At 38.1% G+C, this 23,674-nt stretch overlaps 3 protein-coding genes across 8 annotated transcripts in view; all 3 read left to right on the forward strand.

Annotated features, from left to right (window-relative positions):
• Positions 1-264: 264 nt before the first annotated feature.
• rasp (protein-cysteine N-palmitoyltransferase Rasp) lies at positions 265-7,268 on the forward strand. 3 transcript variants are annotated; one of them, XM_022077326.1, is made up of 8 exons: positions 265-712; positions 1,228-1,406; positions 1,902-2,087; positions 2,622-2,975; positions 4,545-4,762; positions 5,767-5,968; positions 6,647-6,791; positions 6,970-7,268. In XM_022077326.1, the coding sequence occupies exons 1-8, from the start codon at positions 613-615 to the stop codon at positions 7,074-7,076; spliced, it is 1,491 nt and encodes a 496-aa protein (XP_021933018.1). In that variant the 5' UTR covers positions 265-612; the 3' UTR covers positions 7,077-7,268. The 3 variants fall into 3 exon arrangements, 2 of the variants coding, with proteins under 2 accessions (XP_021933018.1, XP_021933017.1); XR_002545226.2 differs by lacking the exon at positions 265-712 and adding an exon at positions 738-1,053 and having other exon boundaries at positions 5,767-5,961; XM_022077325.2 differs by lacking the exon at positions 265-712 and adding an exon at positions 741-1,053.
• A 1,599-nt stretch (positions 7,269-8,867) lies between these two features.
• Positions 8,868-15,482, forward strand: LOC110836255 (Cyclin B). Its single transcript, XM_022077263.2, has 8 exons — positions 8,868-9,016; positions 10,076-10,254; positions 10,857-11,061; positions 11,532-11,690; positions 12,066-12,305; positions 12,801-12,919; positions 13,835-13,970; positions 14,432-15,482. Exons 1-8 carry the CDS (start codon positions 8,987-8,989, stop codon positions 14,528-14,530), a joined length of 1,167 nt encoding a protein of 388 aa, XP_021932955.1. The 5' UTR covers positions 8,868-8,986; the 3' UTR covers positions 14,531-15,482.
• A 995-nt stretch (positions 15,483-16,477) lies between these two features.
• Positions 16,478-23,674, forward strand: part of LOC110836244 (alpha-1A adrenergic receptor-like) — a 66,906-nt gene continuing 59,709 nt past the window's right edge. For 2 of the 4 annotated variants that reach the window (XM_022077241.2, XM_087342502.1), the window contains exon 1: positions 16,478-16,897. The gene's annotated coding sequence lies outside the window, so the exon portion shown is untranslated. Of the gene's footprint in view, positions 16,898-23,118; positions 23,284-23,674 lie in introns of those variants that run through there. The other 2 variants (XM_087342504.1, XM_087342501.1) reach the window with 2 other exon arrangements.

Here is a 23,674-nt window from a genome sequence, read left to right on the forward strand (position 1 = left end):
GATTTGGAAAGATGGAGTTCGTCTTTATTCCAGACGCATATTATTAAACGTCTTGTAATCCGTAATACAATGATGACGGATATTCAAAGTTGCCCATTTAGTGACCTACACAGCAGAAGTGGGCTATTCGTACTAAAGTTTTACGAATCCCCGGGACTTTGCATTAGACAGGCAACATATACGATAGTCCCCATTAATCGACCTAAACGGGCGCGAATGACAGTCGGAAATTGCGAAGAAAATACAGTATGGCATCATATATAATCTCACAATTAAAAATAGTACTTAACATGACGCAAATTTGTTAACAGGCTGAGCAAACTCTACTGTACTTATATATTGAAGCTATCCGTAATAACTGTGGAAGATCGGGTGAAATTTCAGGGTCATAAGGCGGCAAGTTAGAGGGATCCTGTCTTCAGGGCTGTGTAATGCAGAAGTTTAACATCGTGGAGGGTTATGTACGCCCAGATTATACCAACATAGTTTATACCATTGTTGTGATAAGATGAAATGTGAACGTGAATCGTTTTGTGCTGTTGTTCCCCATTTTTGTTATTAATTTTCGCTGTTCGACGAGGACTTATTTTTGCCATTGGTAGAAAATTGAATATGTATTGTAATCTACCGAAAGTTGAAGTATGGGCGTATTTCGTGCTTTGGATTTTTGGAATATTATATTCAATGTATAATGTTTATTTGTCAGGGATTTGTGAGTGCTGTCATGCTTAAATCATGTCTGTAGTAGCATTAAATTAATCTAATTTTATAGTCTGTGATAGTGTTATCTTTAATAGTTGGTAGATTATCACAAGTGGTTAATGTTCATAATGCAGAAAATCTTATACATTACAGTCTGTCTGGATTAGGATTGTAAAGTATGAACGATTCATATTGAACTTATCGTAAAATTAGGCATATGCATAACATACACTTAAATGTGTTTGAAAATCAAGGACGTTGTAACATGTTTTAAAAATGAAGCAAAACCAGTTCTTCCTAAGTGGTTTGCTGTAGGCTTGATTTCGGAAGGCACCTGGTTTGAAGTCTCAGGTTACTTGGTATTCTGACTGATTTCTTTTCATGTTTTTAAGTCTTTCTAAAGTTTGTTATAGTAGAGCGAGATTGCCTTATTTTAATGTTCTATTGAGTGATACTGCATCAGTTGCAGAGACTGTTCATCATTGGTGTAAAGTTGCTATATAATCTTGTATTATTGTGTTCCAGATTTTGGCAGCAATAGTCATAGTCATGGTGTCTTCACTTCTGGGTGGTCATTCATTAACCACAAGAAGGATGTTTCAGACTTTGAATGGTCAGTGTGGGCCCCATTTCTATATACCTCAGCTCCATGGGTGTGTGTCCATCTCGTGGTTGCAGAGTTTGTTCGATATGCTTTCAAGGAGGTAAACATACTGGATAAAACTTGGTTGTACATGGGTTACAACTAATGTGTCCTGAAGTTAATAGTACTTAATGGGGTGGGTGAGTGAGAAAATTGCTTTGGTGAAGTTCACTTGGGTCAAGAGTGTTCCCTTAATCCTAATGAACTTAAGATGAGCATCAGTCCACCTAAAAAGCTTGCAACTTTATGTCATATAGTCTTGTTTTAGATGTTGAATTGGATGAATGTGATATGGACAGAAGCCTTGAAAATTTAATACATGCTAGACTGATACAAAAGAAACATGAAGCTGCGGATGAAATCCTTCTAGTGCTATGGTGTGAGGTATTTTCATGGCAAAAGTGTTCTTGTACATTTGTGTAAATTTTGTAATTCAACATTTTCTTATTTACAATGAGTTCAGTTATCATCTCATTCAGTTTATACACTTTCTTCTGTGTGTATGCTGTATTGCAGTTATTCATTTATTTATTTACTGTATTTTGTTGCTTCACAGTTGCTGGCAGTGTGGTATCTGACAATATCAATGTTGTACCTCCTACTACACGTCGGTTTGCCGGCAACTCTCTTTATGTTAATGGAGCCTTGTCTTATGTACTTTCTGCTGCAATTCCGAAGTCGTGTCCTGATCTACGTAGCAGGCCTGTTCCTACTTGTTTTTCACAACGTCGATACCAGAATGGTGTGTAACAAGAAATTGTTTGAATATTATTTGGGTTGTATTGTTAGTGTCTTCAGATCTTGGAGACTTTCAGTATAACTTTTACTCCTTAAATGCCTATAATTCCTGTCTGTAAAATGTTTGCTCCCATATTTGAGGATGGTCATTTACCGGTGCTTTGCTCGGACTGCCGTATCCGACTTTGGTCAGACTGTGGCACAAATAGGTTTTTTTTTTTTTTACAATTCTTTGAATTATTGGTCAATTGATTGCCTTTAATTTCTTTGTATTATAATATTGTAAAATATTAGCCTTTTGCTGAAAATGGATGGGATATTGACAGGCTCGTGTTCAAACCTAGGAAACTGGGCCAATATAGATGTATTGATTTTTGAAGGTTTTAAGTATTTTCTGCGAATAAATGCTACTTGTGAATTCTCTGCATATAAAATTCTAGCCTGAAAAATCAGAATGGGAGACTACTTGGGATATCTTTATCTCAACTTCTTAAATCTTTGTACATTTGTAATGTTTGTACGCTTTTGGTGTTTTCAGAACTTCTTGTCCATTTCTTATGTGTCCCAGTACATGCTGATGATTTCCTCAGCTTGGATCTACATGCGCAGCCAGAGCTTCTGTCTCGATAGGCTGTCGTCCGCCAGTGTGCGCCCTAGTGCGTCTGACTTGATGATGATGCTGGGCTACTGCTTCTATTTTCCGATGATGTTTCTCGGTCCTTTGGTTATCTGCGAAGAGTTTGAAGCTGGGTTGCAGAAACCGTATGCTCCCTGGACAATTCAGCGCGTCAAGACGTTTGCGCTCGGCATACTCCGTTATTCTTGGTGGATGTTGTTTCTTGAGCTTTTTTTGCATTTCATCTATGTCAGCGCTCTGCAGATGGAATTGCAGGTATGTTCGATGATTCTTGTCAATTAGCGCTGAATGTTTCATACAGATTTAAAGTCTTCAAAGTATGCAGTTTGCTGTTCATTTCTGCATACTATTGATATAATTGCAATAATATAGTTGCTTCAAATTATGTACGTGATGCTAATGATATTCTTCTTCTTCTATGGCTCTGGTCCGTATTCTGTGCATGGCCTCCTCAATTCTCCTCTTCCATTCGGTCCTATCCTCCTCTGCTTTGTTAGGTCCGTCTGTCCGAGGCTTCAATCAAGGTTAATGATATTAGTAATAGTAATATTAGCAAGTAGCAGTAGTATCAGCAGCAGCGGTGGTATTAGTAGTAGTAATAGTAAGAAATAAATAAAAACAGGAATAATAAAGGATGCAAAACAAATTGACAGTGGAACCACGGATCCGGAGAATCTGACGTAAATACGTCTTTGTATTTAAATAATCGTCATCGGACTCATTTAGCTTCAATGTCATCCATCTTGTTATCTCTACTTAGTATGACACAACACACAAACGCAGCAGTAGCGTGAAGTGCGATGCGCCTTCATCCCTTAACTCAAACTTCGTTTAATTGTAAGAGACCACGATGTCCACAGGCAATGACAAATTTAATCAAAACTAAAATGGAGAGAGTGGAGGGCAGTATCACAGATTTCTTAATAATTCTTATATAAGATAAGTAATTGCGATATTCTAAAACGTTTTTAACAGCACAATATTATCTGCTCTACGACGCACTTCTTCTACAAGCGAATCACAGCTCAGCTCTGCCGGAATAATGAAAGCGGATTGTTGACGGCAGTAATAAAACACAACAATGCCGAGTAAACAGATAACATAATAAGTAGTTTCTTAGGTAAAGGAGTAAAACATTGTTATGCACGCAAGAGTTCATATAAAAGCTGACCATTGTCGGTCCATATTTACACATTGTTGGTATGGATCTTACACATTTTTCTAACGCTGTTTTTCCGAATGACCCTTCCGTATAGACGTATTTACATAAAAAAATGAGATTAATATTTCTACTAATATTATGCATGTTGGAGTTTGGATGGGCTGTGGTAAATATAGCAGTTGATTTCATTGTCTCGGAAACTTCTATCAGACTACACAGCACATTATTCTGGAAGACAGTCATCTGCAAGATAATGGATTTCTCTGCCTTTAAAATCTTGAAAGCACTTGCTTCAGTGCATATTTATTTACTCTTTTGTTTTTTTATCACATTCTGTTGATGTGAATCATGTTCCATTGGTACTGTCTAGCGATCGAATAGATGGTTTTCTTCACCAGCCACTGTTATAACCGTATAAGGCCTAGACACCTAGTGCGCTATTCCGTCAGTAGCGAGAAAAGGAAGTATTCTTGATGCCGTGATTTTATATCGAAGTTACGTAACTTTTGATTTATAATGTTGAAGATGACACCAACACTTCTTTTCTTCTTCGATATGGTTTATTCCTTATTTGCTCGATGGCGCTTCATTTTTATTTGATGACACATTAACGTTATTGGACTTTAGTAAATAATGGATCGTATGGTCTGATCTGATTTCAGTATGTGACGAGGCTTGGAGCATGGGCCCATTATGGGATGGGGTACAGCATGGGAATCATGTTCCAAATGAAATATATTGTGACGTATGGACTGAGCTGTACCGTGGCGCGGGCTGAGCAGATACAGACTCCGAATCATCCAAAATGCATTGGTCGCATCCATCTCTATTCAGACATGTGGAGATACTTTGACCAGGGACTCTATTTCTTTCTGCGAAAGTATGTCGGCAGTCATGTGACCCTTTCTGTATTACATCAATGACCTTATCACATCAATCTGATGTCATGAAGACGTATCTTGAGACTTTTAATACTAACTCCGTAGAGCAGAGTCCATCTTGAGAAAAATTGGTCACTTTTTGTGGAGCCAGAAGGTTCATTACTTTTTTTTGATACTTTTGCTTTTACGCTTTGCACCATTTTGTCTTTAAATTTGAAAATGCATATACTGATAAAAGGGCGCTGGTGTGAAAATAAACATAGGCAAAACTTTTCACCAAATATTAGTTGCATAATCAAATCAAAGAGGCTGAGATGGACTGGGCATGTAGCTTGCACTGGGAGAGCTGAGATGTATACAGAACATTTGTCAAAATCTTGAAGGCAGTAGGTCACTTTTGATGGAGGATAATACTAAAATGGATCTTAAATGAATAGGCTGAGAGTGCTCTGGTTTCTTTTAGCTCAGGATTTGGACCACTGGTAACCTTTTGTGAACATAATAATTAAAATCTAGGCTCCTTAAAAGTCAGGAAATTTCGAGAATAGCTGGGGTATTGTTAGCTTCTTAGAAGGACATTGCTCCATGGAGTTAGTTATGAACATCTTCTTCTGTGGCTCTCCGGTCCGTATTCGGTCCATGGCCTCTTCAATTCTCCTCTTCCTTTGGGCCTCTGTTAGGTCTGTCTGTCCGAGGCTTTGATGGAGGTTACGAAACGTCTTCCTTTTTACGGTGCAAGGTTGTTAGCCTTGCGACCAACCCCCAACCTGGAGGACCAGGGTACCTGTCTTAGTCTGACCTCTCCCCCTCGACCAATCTGTCTAGGGAGGCCCTACCAGTAGCTATGCTACCACCAGCATAGCTTTTGGGGTCACAGAGGTACCACGACAAGGTGCAGGTACCATTAAGTGGGGTAGTTATGAACATCATATTTCTGTGTTTAGTAAGAATTAGGATTTGTATGTGAGCTGTACATGTGGCATTAATTATGTTGATGTTTCAGGTATATCTATGTTCCTATACTTGGTGAGAGTCGTAGCTTCACAGTCAAGTTGCTTGCGTCATTCGCTTGCTTTGTCTTCATATGTGCTTGGCACAGAATATATATGTTTGTGTTAATATGGTCACTACTGAACTATCTTGGTGTCACCATTGAAGCAGTTTCCAAAGCCATTGCTTCAACAACGCATTATCAGAAGTACGAGGTAATTTAGTTTAGAAGAATCACTTTAGAAAATGAGTAGTAAATATAATATTTACCCTAACTTAATATGAGGTGGATCGCCACGGTGGTCTAGCGGTCAGAACGCTGGGCTTGTAATCCTGGGGTCCAGAATTTGATTCCCGGTGGTGCCCGGATTTATAACTTGTGTTGGGCAAGGACGTGGTCCAGGTATCATGGAGTCTTCCTCAGGGGCTTCCCCGGTTTCTCCGTGGCATCCCGAGAATTACTCCATTATTATCATCATTTGAAGTACGCAGAAGAAGGCAACGGCGAACTACTTCTGGATCATTTGCCTAGGAAACATATGAACAGGGAACTTGTTCATAATGTCACCAGGGGTCAGCTCCGACCTGATGACACACAAAAAAAAAGAGAGAGAGAGAGGTGACCTGAATCTATGTTGTCACTTTTAAACAAGAATAAAGGATAGAGGTTATGAAACTATCAGAAAAGCTATTACTTTTATGCATTTGTTATTTTATTCTGTAATACCATTCATTGTTTTATTATCTTTTTATGTGTCTTCTTTGCTAAAGAGCATAAAATAAACTCGTAATAGGTTGTGCCTGTGCATCTGCACTCCCACCCACCCCACCCCAAAAAAAAAATTGGTTACTCCTTGGCCATAAATCAAATATTTATTGCCTATATGTTGTAGAATTTCTTGCTGTCGACACCACAGAATATCCGGAGGTTCCATGCCTTCATAGCCACACCTCTGTTTATCATGTCTGCAGTGTCAAACTTTTATTTCTTTGCTGGGATGTCAATTGGGAATCAGTTTGTGAAGAGGCTCTTGGAAGGTACGAGGTTTACATATATTACGCTAGCACTTGCCAATAAATATAAAGATGGTAACGCCATTGAAGGCGTTTGGTCTTATGACCCTTATGGGAAAAACCACGCTGTTTACACAGTAAGGAAAATATTATTCTATTCAGTTGTAAAAGAAATAAGATGCCCTGATTTGTTCCATTCCAGGATCATTGCAACAGAACAGTATTCTCTTTTTCTTCTGTTACTGCTGCTCCCAAGTGTCAATTGAGGTGAAGAACTGGGAACTGAGAAAACAGAAAAAAATTCCATGACTTTTTTGTATTAAAATATATATCACTTGAACTGTAAGAAGTCATGTATGAAAAGAAGTGTTGCTTTAGCAGCTGTTCCTCAGGTGTTGTGCCTATTATGAATCTTCAGCACGAATGTTTGTGCCTTGTCTGTGTATGCACATTTTTATGTTGTTTATCCTGTTAATAAAAAAATTAATTTTGCATCTCTTATTTGTCTTGAGGTTTGTTGCAAATATGAATCTGTTATTGCCAGTACTAAAGTAAAGTTTGTCCCGCTACGTGCCGTACAGGCGCTTGGGGTGAGTGGTCAGCATCACGCCTCGGCCGGCTTTATCCCCGGGAAAGGACCCCGGTACCCATTGTAGAGGAGGCTGGGTGGGCCCCGGAGCCGGTCTGGACACAGAGGCTAGAGGAAAAATCTTCTGCCCCCGTCAGGGATCAAACCCCGGTCATCCTGCCCGTAGCTAGTCATTATACTAACTGAGCTATCCCAGCTCATTATTGCCAGTACTATTAAACAACAAATACTACACCAATGACAAGTGACTAATCAGCAGGACAAAAATGAACGCAGCTTTCTGATATGTTGAAAGTCTGATATATAAGTTTATTGTGATCAGTACAGAGATGCTACAAGATTGTAAACACCTTTTGTACTGATGATGGCTGTCTTTTGGGATGTTGCATGTAGTCTGGTAGAAGTTTACTGACAATTCAGAGGTGCTTATTGCCTTTATCATCAGGGTGATGATGGAAGCAGCAAGCACCTCTGAAACATCTGTAAACTTCTCCCAGACTACATCATAGTTGCTGCCATGAGTACTGTGTGGACTTTCTAAGAGTTCATCGTAGTTGAACTTTTCAATGATACATAGACATTTGACAGTATGATTTGTACTGCATTTTCAGATGTATAAGTATATAGACTGGATTTACATACGGTATTCATATATTGTACCATTTTAGGTTTATAGTGTTGTTTACAGGATATAAAAATTCTGTGGTAAGATAACCTATAACATGTGCTAAATATTTTCAGAAAGATTTTAATTTTGAAAGCAGTATTCAGATAATTAATATTCACTTGAAGAGGCGTTTGGTTGAATGTCAGGAATTTAAATCAAGCAACAGTATGTAATTTTTAAATTTAGTATGTAAAATCACAACTACCTATTTGGGGCCAAGGATAATCATATGGGCAGGCATGTATTGCACATGGAGACAAAAAATGTGTGCAACGTTTTGGATGTAAAACCTGAAAAGAAGAGACTACTCATTAAGCCTATGTGTAGATGGGAGAATTATATTAAAATGGATTTTAGGGAAATATGGTTTGAGGATACAACTTTACTTATGTGGATCATAATGGGGACCAGTGCTGGGCTTTTGTGAACATAATGAACTTCTATGCTTCATAAATTCAGATAATTTTTTACTAACTGAAAAAAGGTCTCTACCTAATGGTGTTGGTTACTGAAGGCTGTAGGTTTGAGTTTAAACTAACGGGAATAGAATGATGTGATAGTTTTTGTTCTGTAGCGACGAGTTATCTAACTGTAATCAGAAATCTGTGAGTTTTGTCTCGGAACTAGCGAGGTCGGCCTTTGTAGGAAAGGTTGTTTTGGGAGAGCATTATTATAGATGGCAGCAGAAGATAAATTTAATTTAAAAAGTTAAAATAATATGGATTTTAGACTACCTTAAATATTTTAAAATTACTTTTCCGCAAATATATTGATAATTATTACAATATTACTTTTTATATTTCAAAAATACACAACTCTGCTGTTGACCAATCAAGAAACCTATCTACTGTGATTGGTAGAAGTTCTGCCAGACCGTCTCTTGTTTCCACCCTAAACGGTTTTAATTTTCGGAGATTTGATGTACTAGGTTGTAGTGGAACTGTAAAGTGAATTTGCATCAGCATGGCTCAGCGGGTTAGGAGTAATATACATGTGAGTGTATTATATTTCGGTCACTACGTATGTTCAACTAGTGTTGTATTAGAGTTCAAGTTACTTTTCAGTGTAATAATTAACTTTCAACATGCGTCACGTAATTTGCATTTTTCATAACTATATCGTGATATTTATTCAAATGCCAAATACATTCTAGAGCCCTATTCAATTGTTTTTTTCATTTATCTGTTAGAAATCAAGTTCTGCCTACTACGATTTCGTGATTTCATAACCTGCGAAATATGATTCATGCTCAAAGGTCAATTTGCTTTGCTTAACACAGACAACCAATGAACTTAGGAAGCCACTAGGCCATCAATTTATCCATATCTTTTGCATGAAAAGGAATGCTTTTACATCATCTTGCCTTGACTTGTTAATGCATTCCCTATATTGTAAGTGTACATAATATAATAGCGCCGTGTACTAGTAACGTTTTTCTTTAAGGTTTATGATGCCCCTTACAGTAACATGTTTATTCATTAACGTTATATTTAAATTAGTACAGAAAAAATGCTTCTGACCCACAACACCTACTCTCTTGATTCATTTATGTTACTACAAATTGATTAACATATTGCAATCTTGTGTCAGATTGTCAATTTTTTTATATGGTTTTGTTTGTATATATGTATTTTTATTTTTTATTATATGGAAAATAAACTTTATAATTTTTTTCTTCAGTGCTCTGTTCTCATGCTAACAGATAAGGCTTTACATATTTTAATCTTGAGGTTTTAAATCAAAATATACAACAAACTGCAATAAACAAAACCTTAAATTAATGTTCCACAAAAATAAAAAAGAACTAAACATGAAGGTAAATCTGAAAGGTATTTCTCATACATGACTTAATGGCATTACTGAGTTCTAAGATGTGACTGCAACAGATAGGGAGGGCAGAGTGTGGAAAAATGTATGTATGTATGTTTGCAAAGGACCCAGTTTAGTTACTGTTTATACCAGGCAGACTGCAGTTGTGTTTTAAATTAACATATGTGAGTGTGTGTAGAGTGCATAGTTGATGTTACTTGTAGAATGTTTATGTTACAACAGAGCTTTAGGAATCAAGAAAATGTACGTATTGGGGTGAAGGGTGTGGTGATGGGTGCACCACCAGCAGCAACCAAGAGATCAGTTCTTGGTGAGATTGGAAATGATTTCACGGCTTGTGGAGTTGCAGCAGCCAGGAAAGTGGGAGGAGAGGATGTTAAGTTGCATGGCGTTCCTCGGAAGTAAGTCAGACTTTGTGTGTGTTGTATCTGGTACAAAATTCTGATTGATACTGATTTCCAGTTTGGAATGCTATTTAGAAGCTTTGCAAGATTGTGCAAAATTTAGGAACTGTCGTGAAGGGAAAACTGCAATCAGAGTTATCAGTTTATGTATATAGTGTTTGGATATGCAACAACAGGCTGATCACAGATTTCTTAGTGTTTACATTGTTTTAAATAGGGAGAAGTTTGTGGGAAATTATAAAAAAAATTTGCCCATAAACCTGTCAAAATGATGAATAAGTAGCTGATGAGCATCTGACTAAATTTTGTTTTGTTTCCGTAAGTTAAAAACAAACCTGTGAAAGGCAAAGAGCTGCCGACAGGATCAGCGGAATTATCGTACATCTGCTGAAGGAGATTACTTTGAAAGTGATCTGTGTAGATACAAAATCTTAATTTTGTAAAGGTTCAGTCTTGACACTTTTTTTTTGATCAGACCTTGTTTAACATGTGATCACTAACATGTGGCTAAAAGGATGAATACCTCTTTCTTCTTCATTGTCCTCTTGTCTATTCTGCAAAACGTATTTTTTTTTTTGTCCGTATGTGTGATGTTACAGGCAAAAAGAAGAGCCACTTCCTGTAAGCAAACTTATTAGAAACAAGTCATTGTTGAAGAAATCTTTCAGCACATCTTCCATACCAAAGGAAGTTGCAAATTCCAATTTAATTGGTGTTGAAGACATCGATAAAGATGATAAAGGTGATCCAGTCCTTGTGCCTGAATATGTCAATGATATATATGCGTACCTACGAGAAGTGGAGGTAAGATCACGATTTTGAATAAATAACAAGTGGAAGACTGTCGTCCAGTTCGGAGAGAGGCGTTATACAACGTTCTCACCAAATTTGGTATAGCCTTGAAACTAGGCAGGCTGATTAAAATGTATTTGAAAGAAACATACAGTATAGTCAATATAGGTAATAATTTGTATGATGCATTTTCTATTGGAAATGGTTTTGACAGGAGGGGACACTTTATCATCACTTTTCAGCTTTGGTTTCAATGCACCGTCAGGTAGGTCCGAGATAACAATTTTAAAAGTGAACGTTGCATTTTTAAATGACTGAGCAAGAGAGCGTCACAAATTTATGACGTGATTAGAAAGCCTGCAGGACCAGACTAAGATTTGAGTGGATTGCGGGCATTTGAAGGAGGACCGATGGTCACTGGAGGACAATAGTTATGGTTTATATACCAGAACAACTTCAATTTGTTTTGACTGGAATTCCAGGTAAAATACCCCATTAAAAGAAACTACCTAGAAGGCCAAGAGATAACCAGTAAGATGCGAGGTGTGCTGATTGACTGGCTCGTTGAAGTACACCAGCAGTTTCACTTATTAACCGAGACGCTGTACCTCACTGTCACCATCATCGACAGATATCTTCAGGTATGTCTTCACTTTGATGCTAGAATTTTGTTTAGAAGTTGTCAACTATTTCAGGATATTTGCTGTTTTGGTGTGTGAGATTTTCTTTCGTAAAGCGTTCTAACAATGGTGTATTAACGGTATGGACATTGTCCGTCTTCTTGTATTTAAAAAAAACACAGGTTTGGAAACTGGACCTGTTTTTGTCCTCGGGGTATAAGGACAAGAGCGACCTACTCAGTTAGGGCTGTGTGAAGGGGCTAACCTCGGTCAACCTAAGTCGGAAAAAATACACATTACTTGTGGGAGCATCACCTTAAACAATAAATGAAAATGAAGTAACATTGGAGATGGTGTTGCGTCTTTTGAAACATTTTTTGAACTTGAATGTTTCAGGAAGTTCATACGACCACTCGCAAGAAATTGCAATTGGTAGGTGTGGCAGCCATGTTTTTAGCTTCAAAGTATGAAGAGATGTTTGCGCCCGAGGTTGGGGATTTTGTGTACATTTGTGATAACGCTTATGGGAAAGACGAGCTACTGCGGATGGAAAAGACCATTGTGCGAACATTGGACTTCAGTTTCTCCCGGCCACTTCCGTTGCATTTCTTACGACGATACAGTAAAGCTGCACGGGTGAGTAAGAATTCAGTCAGCGTCCTTGTGTGTCTGTTCCCATTTTAACCGCATACTTTGTACTCTTTACTAAATATTACTAGGATTATCAGCTCAAGGAGGATAAGGTGGGCATGGAATGGAGACGTTTGGGAGAGATGAGTACTGCTTACAAAATTCAGGTTGGAGAAACTGAAGGGAAGAACCACTTGGAAGACGTCGGCATGGATGTGGGACAGTATTAAAATTGATCTTGAAAAAATTGGATGGGATGGTATGGATTGGATTCATCTAGCTCAGGATAGGGACTAGTGACAGGTTCTTGTTAAGCTGTGATAATGGAACTTTAGGATCCATAAAAGGCAGGGAATTTATTGGCTAGCTGAGCGACTGTTAGCTTCTAGGAATTACTCTTCTTGCATGGAATTAGTTACTGTAAGTGTATACTGAAGGTAGTTCTGCCGAGATTAGTCGCCAATTTTCCGTATAATTTAATTACGAGTTCTTTCCTTTCAGGCATTACCGGTGAACCATGCAATGGCCAAATATTTCCTGGAGTTGAGTCTGGTGGATTACGACATGTGCCATTATGACCCTTCGTTAATATCTGCGGCAGCATTGTATCTGTCTCTCTGGTAACTTTGTCATGACACTCCTTCGCAGTCTTAACTCATACGCTGTAGATCATGAAATGGCCGTTATTCCACTATGTGCTCGGTATAAGAGTTTGAAATGTTATGGACCATCTCCTATCATTAATTTCTGATGTGAACTTTAGTGCAATAGAACCATCTAATTCATGGTAATTTATTGTAAAATACTCCTGAGTTATCATCGGACACAACAAATTTTAGTTGCACGCACAAATTGTTCAGTGCCGGGATAGCTCAGTCAGTATAGTGACTAGCTATGGGCTGGACGACTGGAGTTCGATCCCCGACGGGGGCAGATGATTTTTCCTCTAGCCTCTTCCTCCAGGCCGGCTCTGGGGCCCGCCCAGCCTCCTGTCCAATGGGTACCGGGGTCCTTTCCCGGGGGGTAAAGCGCGGTCATGGCATGATGCTGACCACTCACCCCCATCTAGTGCCGCGGTCAAGAAAGAGTGGGAGCTATACCTCCGCTCCCCCAATGCGCCTACATGACGTAGTGGGACGCTTTATAGTAGAGATAACGTCTTGCAGTGTCATATCTGCCCAAGTTTTAAAATTTGCCAGTATTTGAAGAATGAGTGAGGTTTTGTTGTAAACGAAGAAAATTCTTCGTATAGACAAATATTTTGTGTTACCGGAATACAAAGCATTCAATTTTTTGTGCTGGTAGCAATGTTCATAACACTGGCATGCTGTCATTTCTTTCTCGTGTCGTTTTGTGGCTGCATAGTATAATGGGTATGAACAGGGGAAAAGAACATTAAGCCAAACACGATGCTTCTGAAACGTCCCTTGGAAAAGGAATTGATGAAATGCAGTATTACTTATGGAAAGTTTCACGTACGTGTCCTTGTAGTCTTGTCTCCGAGTTTATGTTGGTTTGTGGTTGTATTTTAACAGGTTGTTTAGTAATGAGAAGAAAGGTGTGTGGACAAAAACCCTGGTACATTACACCAAATATTCCTTCAGAGACATAGAAGATCTTGTAAGGAAACTAGCCAACCTTGTGGTAAAAGCAGATACATCAAAGAATCAGGTTTGTTCTGCTTTACAGCCAAAAGAGCCCAGTATCTTTACTATGCGTCTTTATCCTGCCCCATCGCCCTCTCTGAACTCAGACCCGTTCCGTGTTTGCAGTGTAAGGTCAGTATTCTTGTATTATTTGCATTTTGTTGTCTGGACTGCAACTTTGACCCTTTAAAGCCTAGTGGTTGCTGAAAGTACTACGCGGTTTTATAATCGCTAATTCTGTATTTTGCCCGCAGAGTGTATTTATGGGTTTTGTATGATTCTCGGGATAAGCGGAATATTTCCCCTCTGCAAAGAACTCATTGGGCTGATAATTTAATCCTCGCAGCTGTGAAATCTTTGTGGGACGGCCTTTATTCCCTCCCCCAGAGCGATCCTTGAATGGGTTTCATTTGAACAATCCTCGTGTGTTACTGTTAAAAATTCCTCCACTTCTCTTGTAGGTTTTGTAATGTCTGTTTGTTGCAGGCTGTGAACAAGAAGTATGCCCAGAGCAAGTTCTTCAAAATCTCCTGCAAACCAGAGCTTAAGTCTCCTGCTTTGAAGAGACTGGCAGCTTCTTCATGAGATGGGCGCAAACAGCAGAATGTTTGTGATTGCATATGGGACCAGCCTTGTTTTCCAAGCTATATTTACTGTGCAGTCAGTTGATTAATTAAGTTTAAGACGGTTCTGTAAGTTAATTAGAGACTGGGTGTTAAACTTTAATTAATGTAGAGTGATGTAGATTAGTTGTATCTCATTACCCAGTAAAGTTTATGGGTGTGGTAACTAAACTTATGCCACTATCAGTCAAAACATTATTATAAAAATTAACTCATTCATTCTGCTTTTAGAAGAAAAAAAATTACAGAAATTTATATTTAATTCTTTGTGTGAAGAATTGCTTTTTACATGTGCTGTTGAAGAATGCGTATCAATTACCAATTAATTACTTAAAATTGCCCAATGCTGTAGTTACAGTGTACATTTGTTTAATAATTGTAGTTTTTGTGTTGTGATAATGCCATGAATGGCGTGTCTTATTCCGTCTTAAGGAGATTAAATAATTTGTTTTTGAAGTTGACTCTTACACACTGTAGAAACAGTCTGTGGGGAAAATGTAGGACTGCAGAACCACATATGGTTGTAGGAAGGCTAAAGGTAAATCTAGTACATGATTGTGTATTTATTATAAAAACATTTTAATGTTAGCATATTGCATGTTATATTTAGACGTGACTACAAAATCTGAATATTTATGTGATCTGATTCAAATAGAACATGGCAGAGTGCCTGTGTTAGTCATAAGAGGTTTGAGAATGATAATTCTTTTAAGTAATTGCTGCTTGATGTATGGAAGTCAGGCATTTTATAACCAATGTTTTATGGTGAAAATGTAGGAATTTTTACTTGGACTCTAAGCACCATGCCTTAATGCTATGAGTTTTACCAATGAACAGTGGTGTGAAAAATTAATCTGTATCTGTTAAGTTTTCAGTATTGTATTTCTGGACTAATAAAATGTTCCTTTAAACCAGTTACTGTCAACTAGCTGCATATTCAGATTGTGGTCTTTTGAGTTGTGACACCACGTAATCCTCTAGGTGGTCATCAATTGCATACCTAGAAGATGGAGGCAGCAAGCAACAATTGCAGATTTTAACTGAAGTTGACACTTCTGCAGTGGTAATGTGGAGCTCTAGAGTCAGAATTCAGTTCTCAATAGGATTGGCAGGGAGGTCCAGCTGAATATATATCAGGAGGCATCCCAAAAATTATATTTCTGGATGTGAAATTATATTAGTATAATCTTAAAGTATGGGTTTAGATTGAGAGTTAATAGTTGGCAATAAATCATTGATATATATGAGGAAAAGCCTACTCCCATAAATATTTCACACACTTCAGGTCCATCACATGTGTATTGAGATATTGAAGATTTAATAGTCAACAGCATTCATTATAACAATTTTCCCTTAGTCCGATATAATTACACCCTAGAACGTAAATCAGAGTACTGTGACCATGGAATACTACAGACATTGCTTTATTGAATACATTGGTTTAGGAGAGTAATGCGCTCAGAACTGAGAGATATTCCATGTCCAAACGTTGGCTATATTTGAAATCATGGTGGGAGAAAATAAAGTGCCGTCAGGTGGGTGTGTGCATGACGTCAAGTATGGCGCATGGAATTTAAAACTGCCTGGCCAAATTTTGTAACTCATATTTTCCTTGGCCTGGGAGAACTATTCTTATTATTGAAAACAGCTGGTAGTTAAGAATTACTTGCTATTAATGAATTCAATAAGTCCACAGTTTTCCCGTAGGCTGTGGAATCAAGGTTGTTGCATTCTGTTAAGCACCTCCGTGAGTGGGTGGGTTAGTGGAGGGTGACTGACTTACGTCACATCAGCTGGTCGAAGCGAAATGACTTGCGGATGGACTTACCTTATTTACTTCCATCACAGTTAGGAAGTGTAATTGTAATGTTGTCTGCCTGCTCGATTGGCGGTAATTCAAAACATGTTGGTATTCACTGTAATTCAAAGTGACTTTCTGTTGTTGTTTACGTGACGTGCCACGTTTGAATAGGAACAGTGCGTTCAGATATTTTGAGCTAATTTTATAAAATTTTATGCCTATATATTTTATATGGTCGCCTACAGTAGGTATATGAATAATGAAGTGTATTTTTGGGGCATTCTGAATTTAAATATGAGAATAGAGTGAAATTATGGAAAATAATAGCAGTTTCAGTAGTGGGCCACATTGTGTAAGGAATGTAATAGGTATTGTTTGTGTGAAAGTGTAGTTATGAAGTATGCAATTGAAATTAGACAATTACTGTTCAGTTTAATTTTTATCACAAAGTGGAAATTATGCTATCATGAAACTTCTGCTTCTGTGACTGCTGTATATCACTTCAAACTTATGTGTGCTACTAGTGAGGTATGTATTACAGTATTTGAATTGATGTTTTAGGTGTAGTGCCTTGAGTTTAGTTGCTTGTTTGGTTGCTTTCTTGTGCAGTTGTGTAGATAATGCCAGTAAGAACTAATGGTTAGCGTGTCTCTCTTTGGTACATGTAATAGGTTAGGAATGTCTTTGAGAGTTATTTTTCTTGGTGTTCATTTAAACATGCTGCATACAGTGAGATTTTATTTATAAAATGTTTTGTGTATTCAAACAACAATTTTTAGATGTTGCATGTCATGAACACATCTACTTCATCTACGATATTGTAATGTTTTTATTCTATAATATATGCTTCTAAAATACTAGGCAATTCCTTCAAAATTAAAAACTTAACACTTGAAAATATGAGGTTTCAGGTTTTATGAAGGTGAAGGTGATCATGTTATTCTGGGTTTTTGTGTTGTGACATCTACTAACTACCATACATGGTGCCAAAACTTAAAACTTGTGTTCTCAGACTTCTCATTGCAGTTCATAATATGGCAACACATATTTCAATACCCTGTGAAAGGAATTTAAGGAAAAGCTTATTGTTAATGAAGGTGACTGTCTTTTGGAAAGTTGTGCCATGCAGTCTGGTAGAAATTGACCAAAATTTTAGAGTTGTTTCGAACCTCCCTCATCCGAGTGATGACTATTGAGTGTTTGTAAGGTGCTGTAACAAAGAAACTAAAGTTGTCAGTATATAACAGAGGATGAATAAAAATAGATTAATTCAGATTTCATATTTGATACAAACTGAAACATCCAAATATAATTAATATTATCCTCCCATCTGTGCCTAAGTCTGCCGAGTGGCATCTACCCTCAGGCTTTCCAACAAAACATTTTGTATACTCCCCCCCCCCCCCATACATGCTACATGCCCATCTCATACTACTTGATCTGATCACAGTAATAATATTTGGTGTAGCGTACAAGTTATTGAGCTTCTCACTGTGTATTTCTCTCTGGAGTCTGTCGCTTCATGCCTCTTAGGTCCCAATGTTTTCTTCAGCACCTTCTTCTCAAACATTGTCAGTCTTTAATCGGTTACAATTTGTATCCAGTTAGTCTTAGTGTACATACATTTGTGTGTACATGCAATGAAATATGTATGTGTTATTTCACTGTGAAATGTTCTTTGACGTACTCCATCTTCTGGTTAACACACTACTGAATCTACACCGCTGTGGTGCGTGTGAATGATGTGCATTATTAACAAACTGTAAATTGTTGAAATTCAGGTGGTAAGCAAATAGGAACGTCTTAATTTAATTTGCCTTTAGTGACACAACAAGGCTGTGGAATTCCAGGCAGCCGGTGCGAGAAGCCGTGAAGCCCTGTCTGTAATGATGAAGCTGAAGGGAGATGCGATGAATTTGTTGAGGTTAGCTTGGTAGTGATTCTCAACCTTCTCGGGTCTGTCACTTTACGCTCACATTTCACATAATTAAAGTGAACAAGTAAAACGGTTCAAAACATTAATTATGAAACTTCCCTTCATTGGATGGTTTCACACACACGTATAAGGCCAATGGTATAAAGCTAAGACACAGGAGACAGTGCACTCAGAGATGCATGAAGCTTATGTGACTGAGATGGTGTTTATTTTAGATCGACGAATTATCCAAAGGAAACGAATAACTGTACAATATATATTTTGTATCAGTTCAGTCACTTCTGTAGACTTGTGTTCTGGAGGTACGCGATTCGAATTTCGGCCTGTATACCATTTATTCGGACGCAGTTTTTACGACATATCCCGAGTTGTGTATAGGAATGAAACTTCGAATACGATACCACAGCGTACGTCAGAGTCCCTGTCTATTCATTATTCATAAACGTCGCGTCTCAACGAATGTCACAGCCGAACGGTTAGCATTATTTCTTTGTATTCTAGAGCAGTGGTATTCAACCTGGGGTACGCGTACTCCCGGGGGTACGTGAAATTTAAAAAAAAAAATATTATTTTACGATAAACACTGAATAATCAGTAATGTAATTTATTTAATTTATTTAATTTATTTTAGATGTAGATTATATACTGTGTATAACTTTAATTATACACCAACAACTTTGGGGGTACAAAGTTGAAGAGAAATTATATCTGGGGGTACGCGAACAAAAAAAGGTTGAATACCACTGTTCTAGAGGCCTTGGTTACAAATCTAGCCCCAGAGACCGGTTATTCTAACTGAAGTTTTCCTTGTTTTTTCTTAGTTCCTCCAGGCAGATGACTAGGTAGTATCTCAATAGGTCACTGCCCCTTTTTTATATTCTTTTCAGTTTGTGTATTCATTATTTATTCTGTAATTCGACGCTATGTGATCCACCGGCAGGGTTGTTAAATAAAATAGCAGTATCTCGTTCTACGCTATTCAACGTATCCGGGTGAAAGAAATAACTTAAGAATGAAATTAATTAAGCTTCAGTAAGATCGCAAATGGCTTGACCGCTCACGTAGGCTGTCTGACTGTTGGTATCAGAGGAGTGACGTATCGGTTTAAATATTTTGCGACTAATTACAATTAACAAGTATGAAGTCAGGTTACGACTTCAAGGCTACAGTGGCAGGTTCTTGAAAACCTTGGGGTTTTACAAACGGGCATTAATATTTTGACCAGTTTAGCGACTATCAGCTTCTCAAGAAAGGTTCTGTTCCACGGAGTTGTGATTTTGGTGTTGGCCTAGCCCCAAAAAACATGGTTCTACTTCCAGACAACCTCTCTTCCGCCGCTACAGTTACCACGTGTATCACATCTGGAAGGGATCGGGTTTGAATCTCGACACAAGACGAACTATCGTAAATACCGGCTTTTGGTAGTTTTCTCCGCAAAAAAGGGTTCGTTAATAATTGAACATTGAATTTGCTTTGTAAAATATACGCCCTCAGTCTACAAGTTGCAAATGGTGAAGAAAGCAGTGTTGTTTGAAGTAGGGGCAAGAGGATTGAATTCGAAACGTAAATGGGGTGTAGGCGGACTCCCTAGAGTCCACCTCAGACGTTACTGTGCGCACGGAAGCACATTGTGTTCTGAGAGCTCTTTTCTCTACTACATGAAAAATGCTTTTGCATGCATACAGTTACCTTAGGCCCTCTGTTTTTTGTACTCCCTTGATTTATCTTTATGAAAGTTTTCTTTAATCTTAGATCACAAGAGAGGAAGAATCAGTTTACTAAAAGACGGTCCATATTTCGAAAAATCACGTGATGGGCGAATATTCACCGAGCAAAGAGTTATTCATTATCTATAAACAATAATTAATTATAGGATCCAAAAGAAATGTAATCTTTATGCATTATGTTTCGAATGTTTTTGTTTAATGATCGATCGAAACGTTTAAAATACTTTCTGGCGTGAACACAACGAAAAATGGCAAAAATCTGTCAGATCAGTTAGATTCGCCATGTCAGCATCTTGACATTGGGGAGTTTTACCAAAATTTGTCGACAAATTTCAGCTTCAGTTAAAATCTGACAACAATAACGCGCACTTTACACGAAGACGCTTTTCTGCGCTCGGGAGTTACTAAGTTGGGAATCCTAGAGTGGGGAATCCTCCAACCTAACCCGACCTGAAGTTGGAGACAGTAAATATATGTTTTCCGAAACGATTGTATCGACCTAATATTCCATAGGAACATCATCTTTGCCACCTTGAGAACCTTAGTTGTCACGTATGTTATTTTACGTTGTCAACAGTTGTGTCAGACGTCACTAGCATGCAGACGGCCGTATGGTCCCGCACTCTGTTGCTGGATATCTGGATCACAATTCGTGAACAGGAAAGTAGCGAAATAAATTGTAAATTTGGGTTTTTTATATTCGATTTCGTTAATATACGCGTATTTTGTACCGATATTTTTTTTGTTAAAAAGTAGGGATAGGATGTTAAGACCTACCATTTATCTAAAGAGACCCTGATCATAAAGACGTGTGTAAATTTTGCATTATTATCTTCTGAACTTAACGGCGAAGGTGCGAATGTGTGTCGCTGTGTTTGTGTCTGGGAAACTGGGACGCATACTGAATGCAAGATAAGACAAGAACAATAGGAAGTAGAATTGAATAAGCAGGCTGTACACGAAGTTGTCCCTGAAACTTGGTTTTTATAAGGCACTTATGAGTCACCTAGCAAGAGAATCGACCTTTATTGTTTACTATGTTTTGAAGTCAGAAGTTCTCAGCAAACGAAGTGGTGTGAACCTGTTTACCAACTTTGGCTTGCCCTTTTCAAGTGCGTCTTGTGACAAAGTAAACATTTACTTTACACACACCTAGGAACAGAAGTCTTTGTGTTTACTTCAGAAACATCTTTCTTGAACTTATTTTAACTAAATTTGACACGAATTCCGGTACCAAATTATATTTTTAGTACATATCGGATAATTAACAGTGTACATATATTTTAAAGACTTTAGTGAATTCCATGGGGCTGAGTATTTCTTGAGAAACTGATAGTCGCTCAGGTGATCAAGAACTTCATTTATGATTCTGTAAGTTTCGTTGCCATGGTCACGATATCCCATCACTCTGAACTTAACTAGTTGAATCCAGTCTGTAAACTGAGACGTTTCTCCGAGAAGCCGATGGTATCTCAAATGATCGGACGTTTATGGAACTCTAAGGTCCATTACCGTGCTCACAAAAGCCCGCCGAGGCACTGTGTGCGTAACATTTAGTAACACGCTTTTTATGGCGAGAAATCAGCCTCCCGCCCGCCATCAAGATAAAGGATAACCCCTTGTCGGTTGTCGGCGATCACGTGTTCAATATATTTCCAGTATCCTCCATTTCTGAAGGCCGTCTCTTCCGTCCTTAACCTTCGGACCAGCCATTCCATGGTGACAAAGGACACACGCAGGATAACATGGAACAGCGTCCATTTTGATATTATCCTTCCGTCTACGCCCAGGTCTAAGAAGTGGGTTTCTTTCTTCAGGGTTTCGTACTGAAATTCTACACGCTATTCGTTTGTCACATGTTTTATGTGCATCTTTATTTCCAGCTCATTTCATATTCCTTGATTTGATGAATATAATATTTGGTGAAGACTACAAATTGTGAAGTTTCTCATTAATGCACTTAAGGCTACTTGACTTACGGGTTAACTTCGGTGGAGTTCTTGTGTGTGGAGTAAAGGCACGGTTTAAAATTATCGGCGCATTTGTCCTGCACGTGCCGTCCATTGACCGTCCAATAAAGTTCAGTTTGCTACGCGGAAGTTTAGCAGTCGGGTTCACATTCCATTGTACGGACTCGGGACAGCGTTCGGTGTTGAAAACCATCAGTTACACTCGATAAAGAAAGGGTTCGCTTGTGGCTGCTGAACTTTGCTCTGATTTTCTGTGCCATTTGCCAAATTATCTAGGTTATGTATACAGAATTGAAAACTGAAACGAGATGTTTTCCGAATAATTTTCCAAACATGCAATTCATATATTTAAATCTTTAAAGCTATAGTGAGGATAGCATTAACTTTAAATTGGTAATTATACAATTTAGTCACCCGCTTCTGTAAACAGTTTTCTCTAATATAGTTTTCCACTCCTTCATATATGACCGAAATAACCTAAAAAGTTTCGCACCGTCGCCATGTTTGTTATTGTTAACGTAAACACTTCGTAAGAATCGTTCAGCCGTTCTCGCGTAGTTAATGCGGACGGATGGACAGACAGATCGGGTGAGGCTGAAGCTAATAAGCGCATCTTCGCAATATTTGTTTGCGAACGCGCATGAAATTGTTTTAAGGATAATTTTTTATCTATCTCCGTACGGATATTCCGTGGGTCCTTGTAATATACTTTTACATCTGAACATGAATAATAATATAAGACGAATGTAGTAGAATGTAGAGATGTGTGATGGATTCGCGCCAGTTACGGAATATACTATAAATTATCACGTAAAAGCGTGACCAACATTAAATGTGGCATATTTTCTGTAAAAAATGAGTCTGTCGCGTCTGAAACAATATAGGTTGATCGGTGTTTGCTTGCTTTTAAATACGGTTTATGAACAGCTGGCACATTCCATACGTGTAAATGACATTAACTCTCATCTAATCCGACACTACAGTTGATACAGCATAATTACAGAAGCACTGTCATTTGGGACAGCATAGGAGGATATAACTTGATATATATCCACTTTTAAAAGACTTCATATGCGCCTGGCTATGTATGCCGTGCGCAGGAACGTGAGTTTGGGCGATGCGAGGCGAACGATTCCGAATGGAAGGGACCGTGTTCAAGCGAAGTTATCGTCTTCATAAGCTTTCGCCCTCTCGTATCGAAGTGGATGACAGATGTGTTTCACCCTCAGGGTGGAAATTGATCGTAACTTCACGCCACAGTCAGCGCGGTTTTGAATGTGGGTAAGTCTTGTTTGAATTTCAGGAAGCTGAAGTCAGACACCGTGTAACTTGCTTCATGCTTTTATCTCTGTATTGTCTGTGAAGTATCTGTCTTGTTTACTGTAATATCCGTTTCTTAATATAAATAGTGAGGTCGAACGACAATATTTTGGGTCTTGGCGAATTATCTTCGGAAAATTATTTACATTTTCCGTGTTTGTATTATGAAAATGTTTTGATTTTTCGCATTAATTGTCAAATTATTTTATCTTCCGCGTTAATTATACTTTTGTTTTCATTTTCCGAATGACCTCATGCCATTTTCTATTTTACTGATTCATTGTGAAGTTGTTTTGATTTTTCGCATTATTTTCGGAAATTTTTACGAACTTTTAGTTCACTTCAGACATTG

The sequence above is a fragment of the Zootermopsis nevadensis genome, unplaced genomic scaffold (assembly GCF_977971745.1).
Source record: "Zootermopsis nevadensis isolate Lab colony 2312 unplaced genomic scaffold, Znev_1.0 Znev_ptg000003l, whole genome shotgun sequence".
Lineage (NCBI taxonomy): Eukaryota > Metazoa > Arthropoda > Insecta > Blattodea > Termopsidae > Zootermopsis > Zootermopsis nevadensis.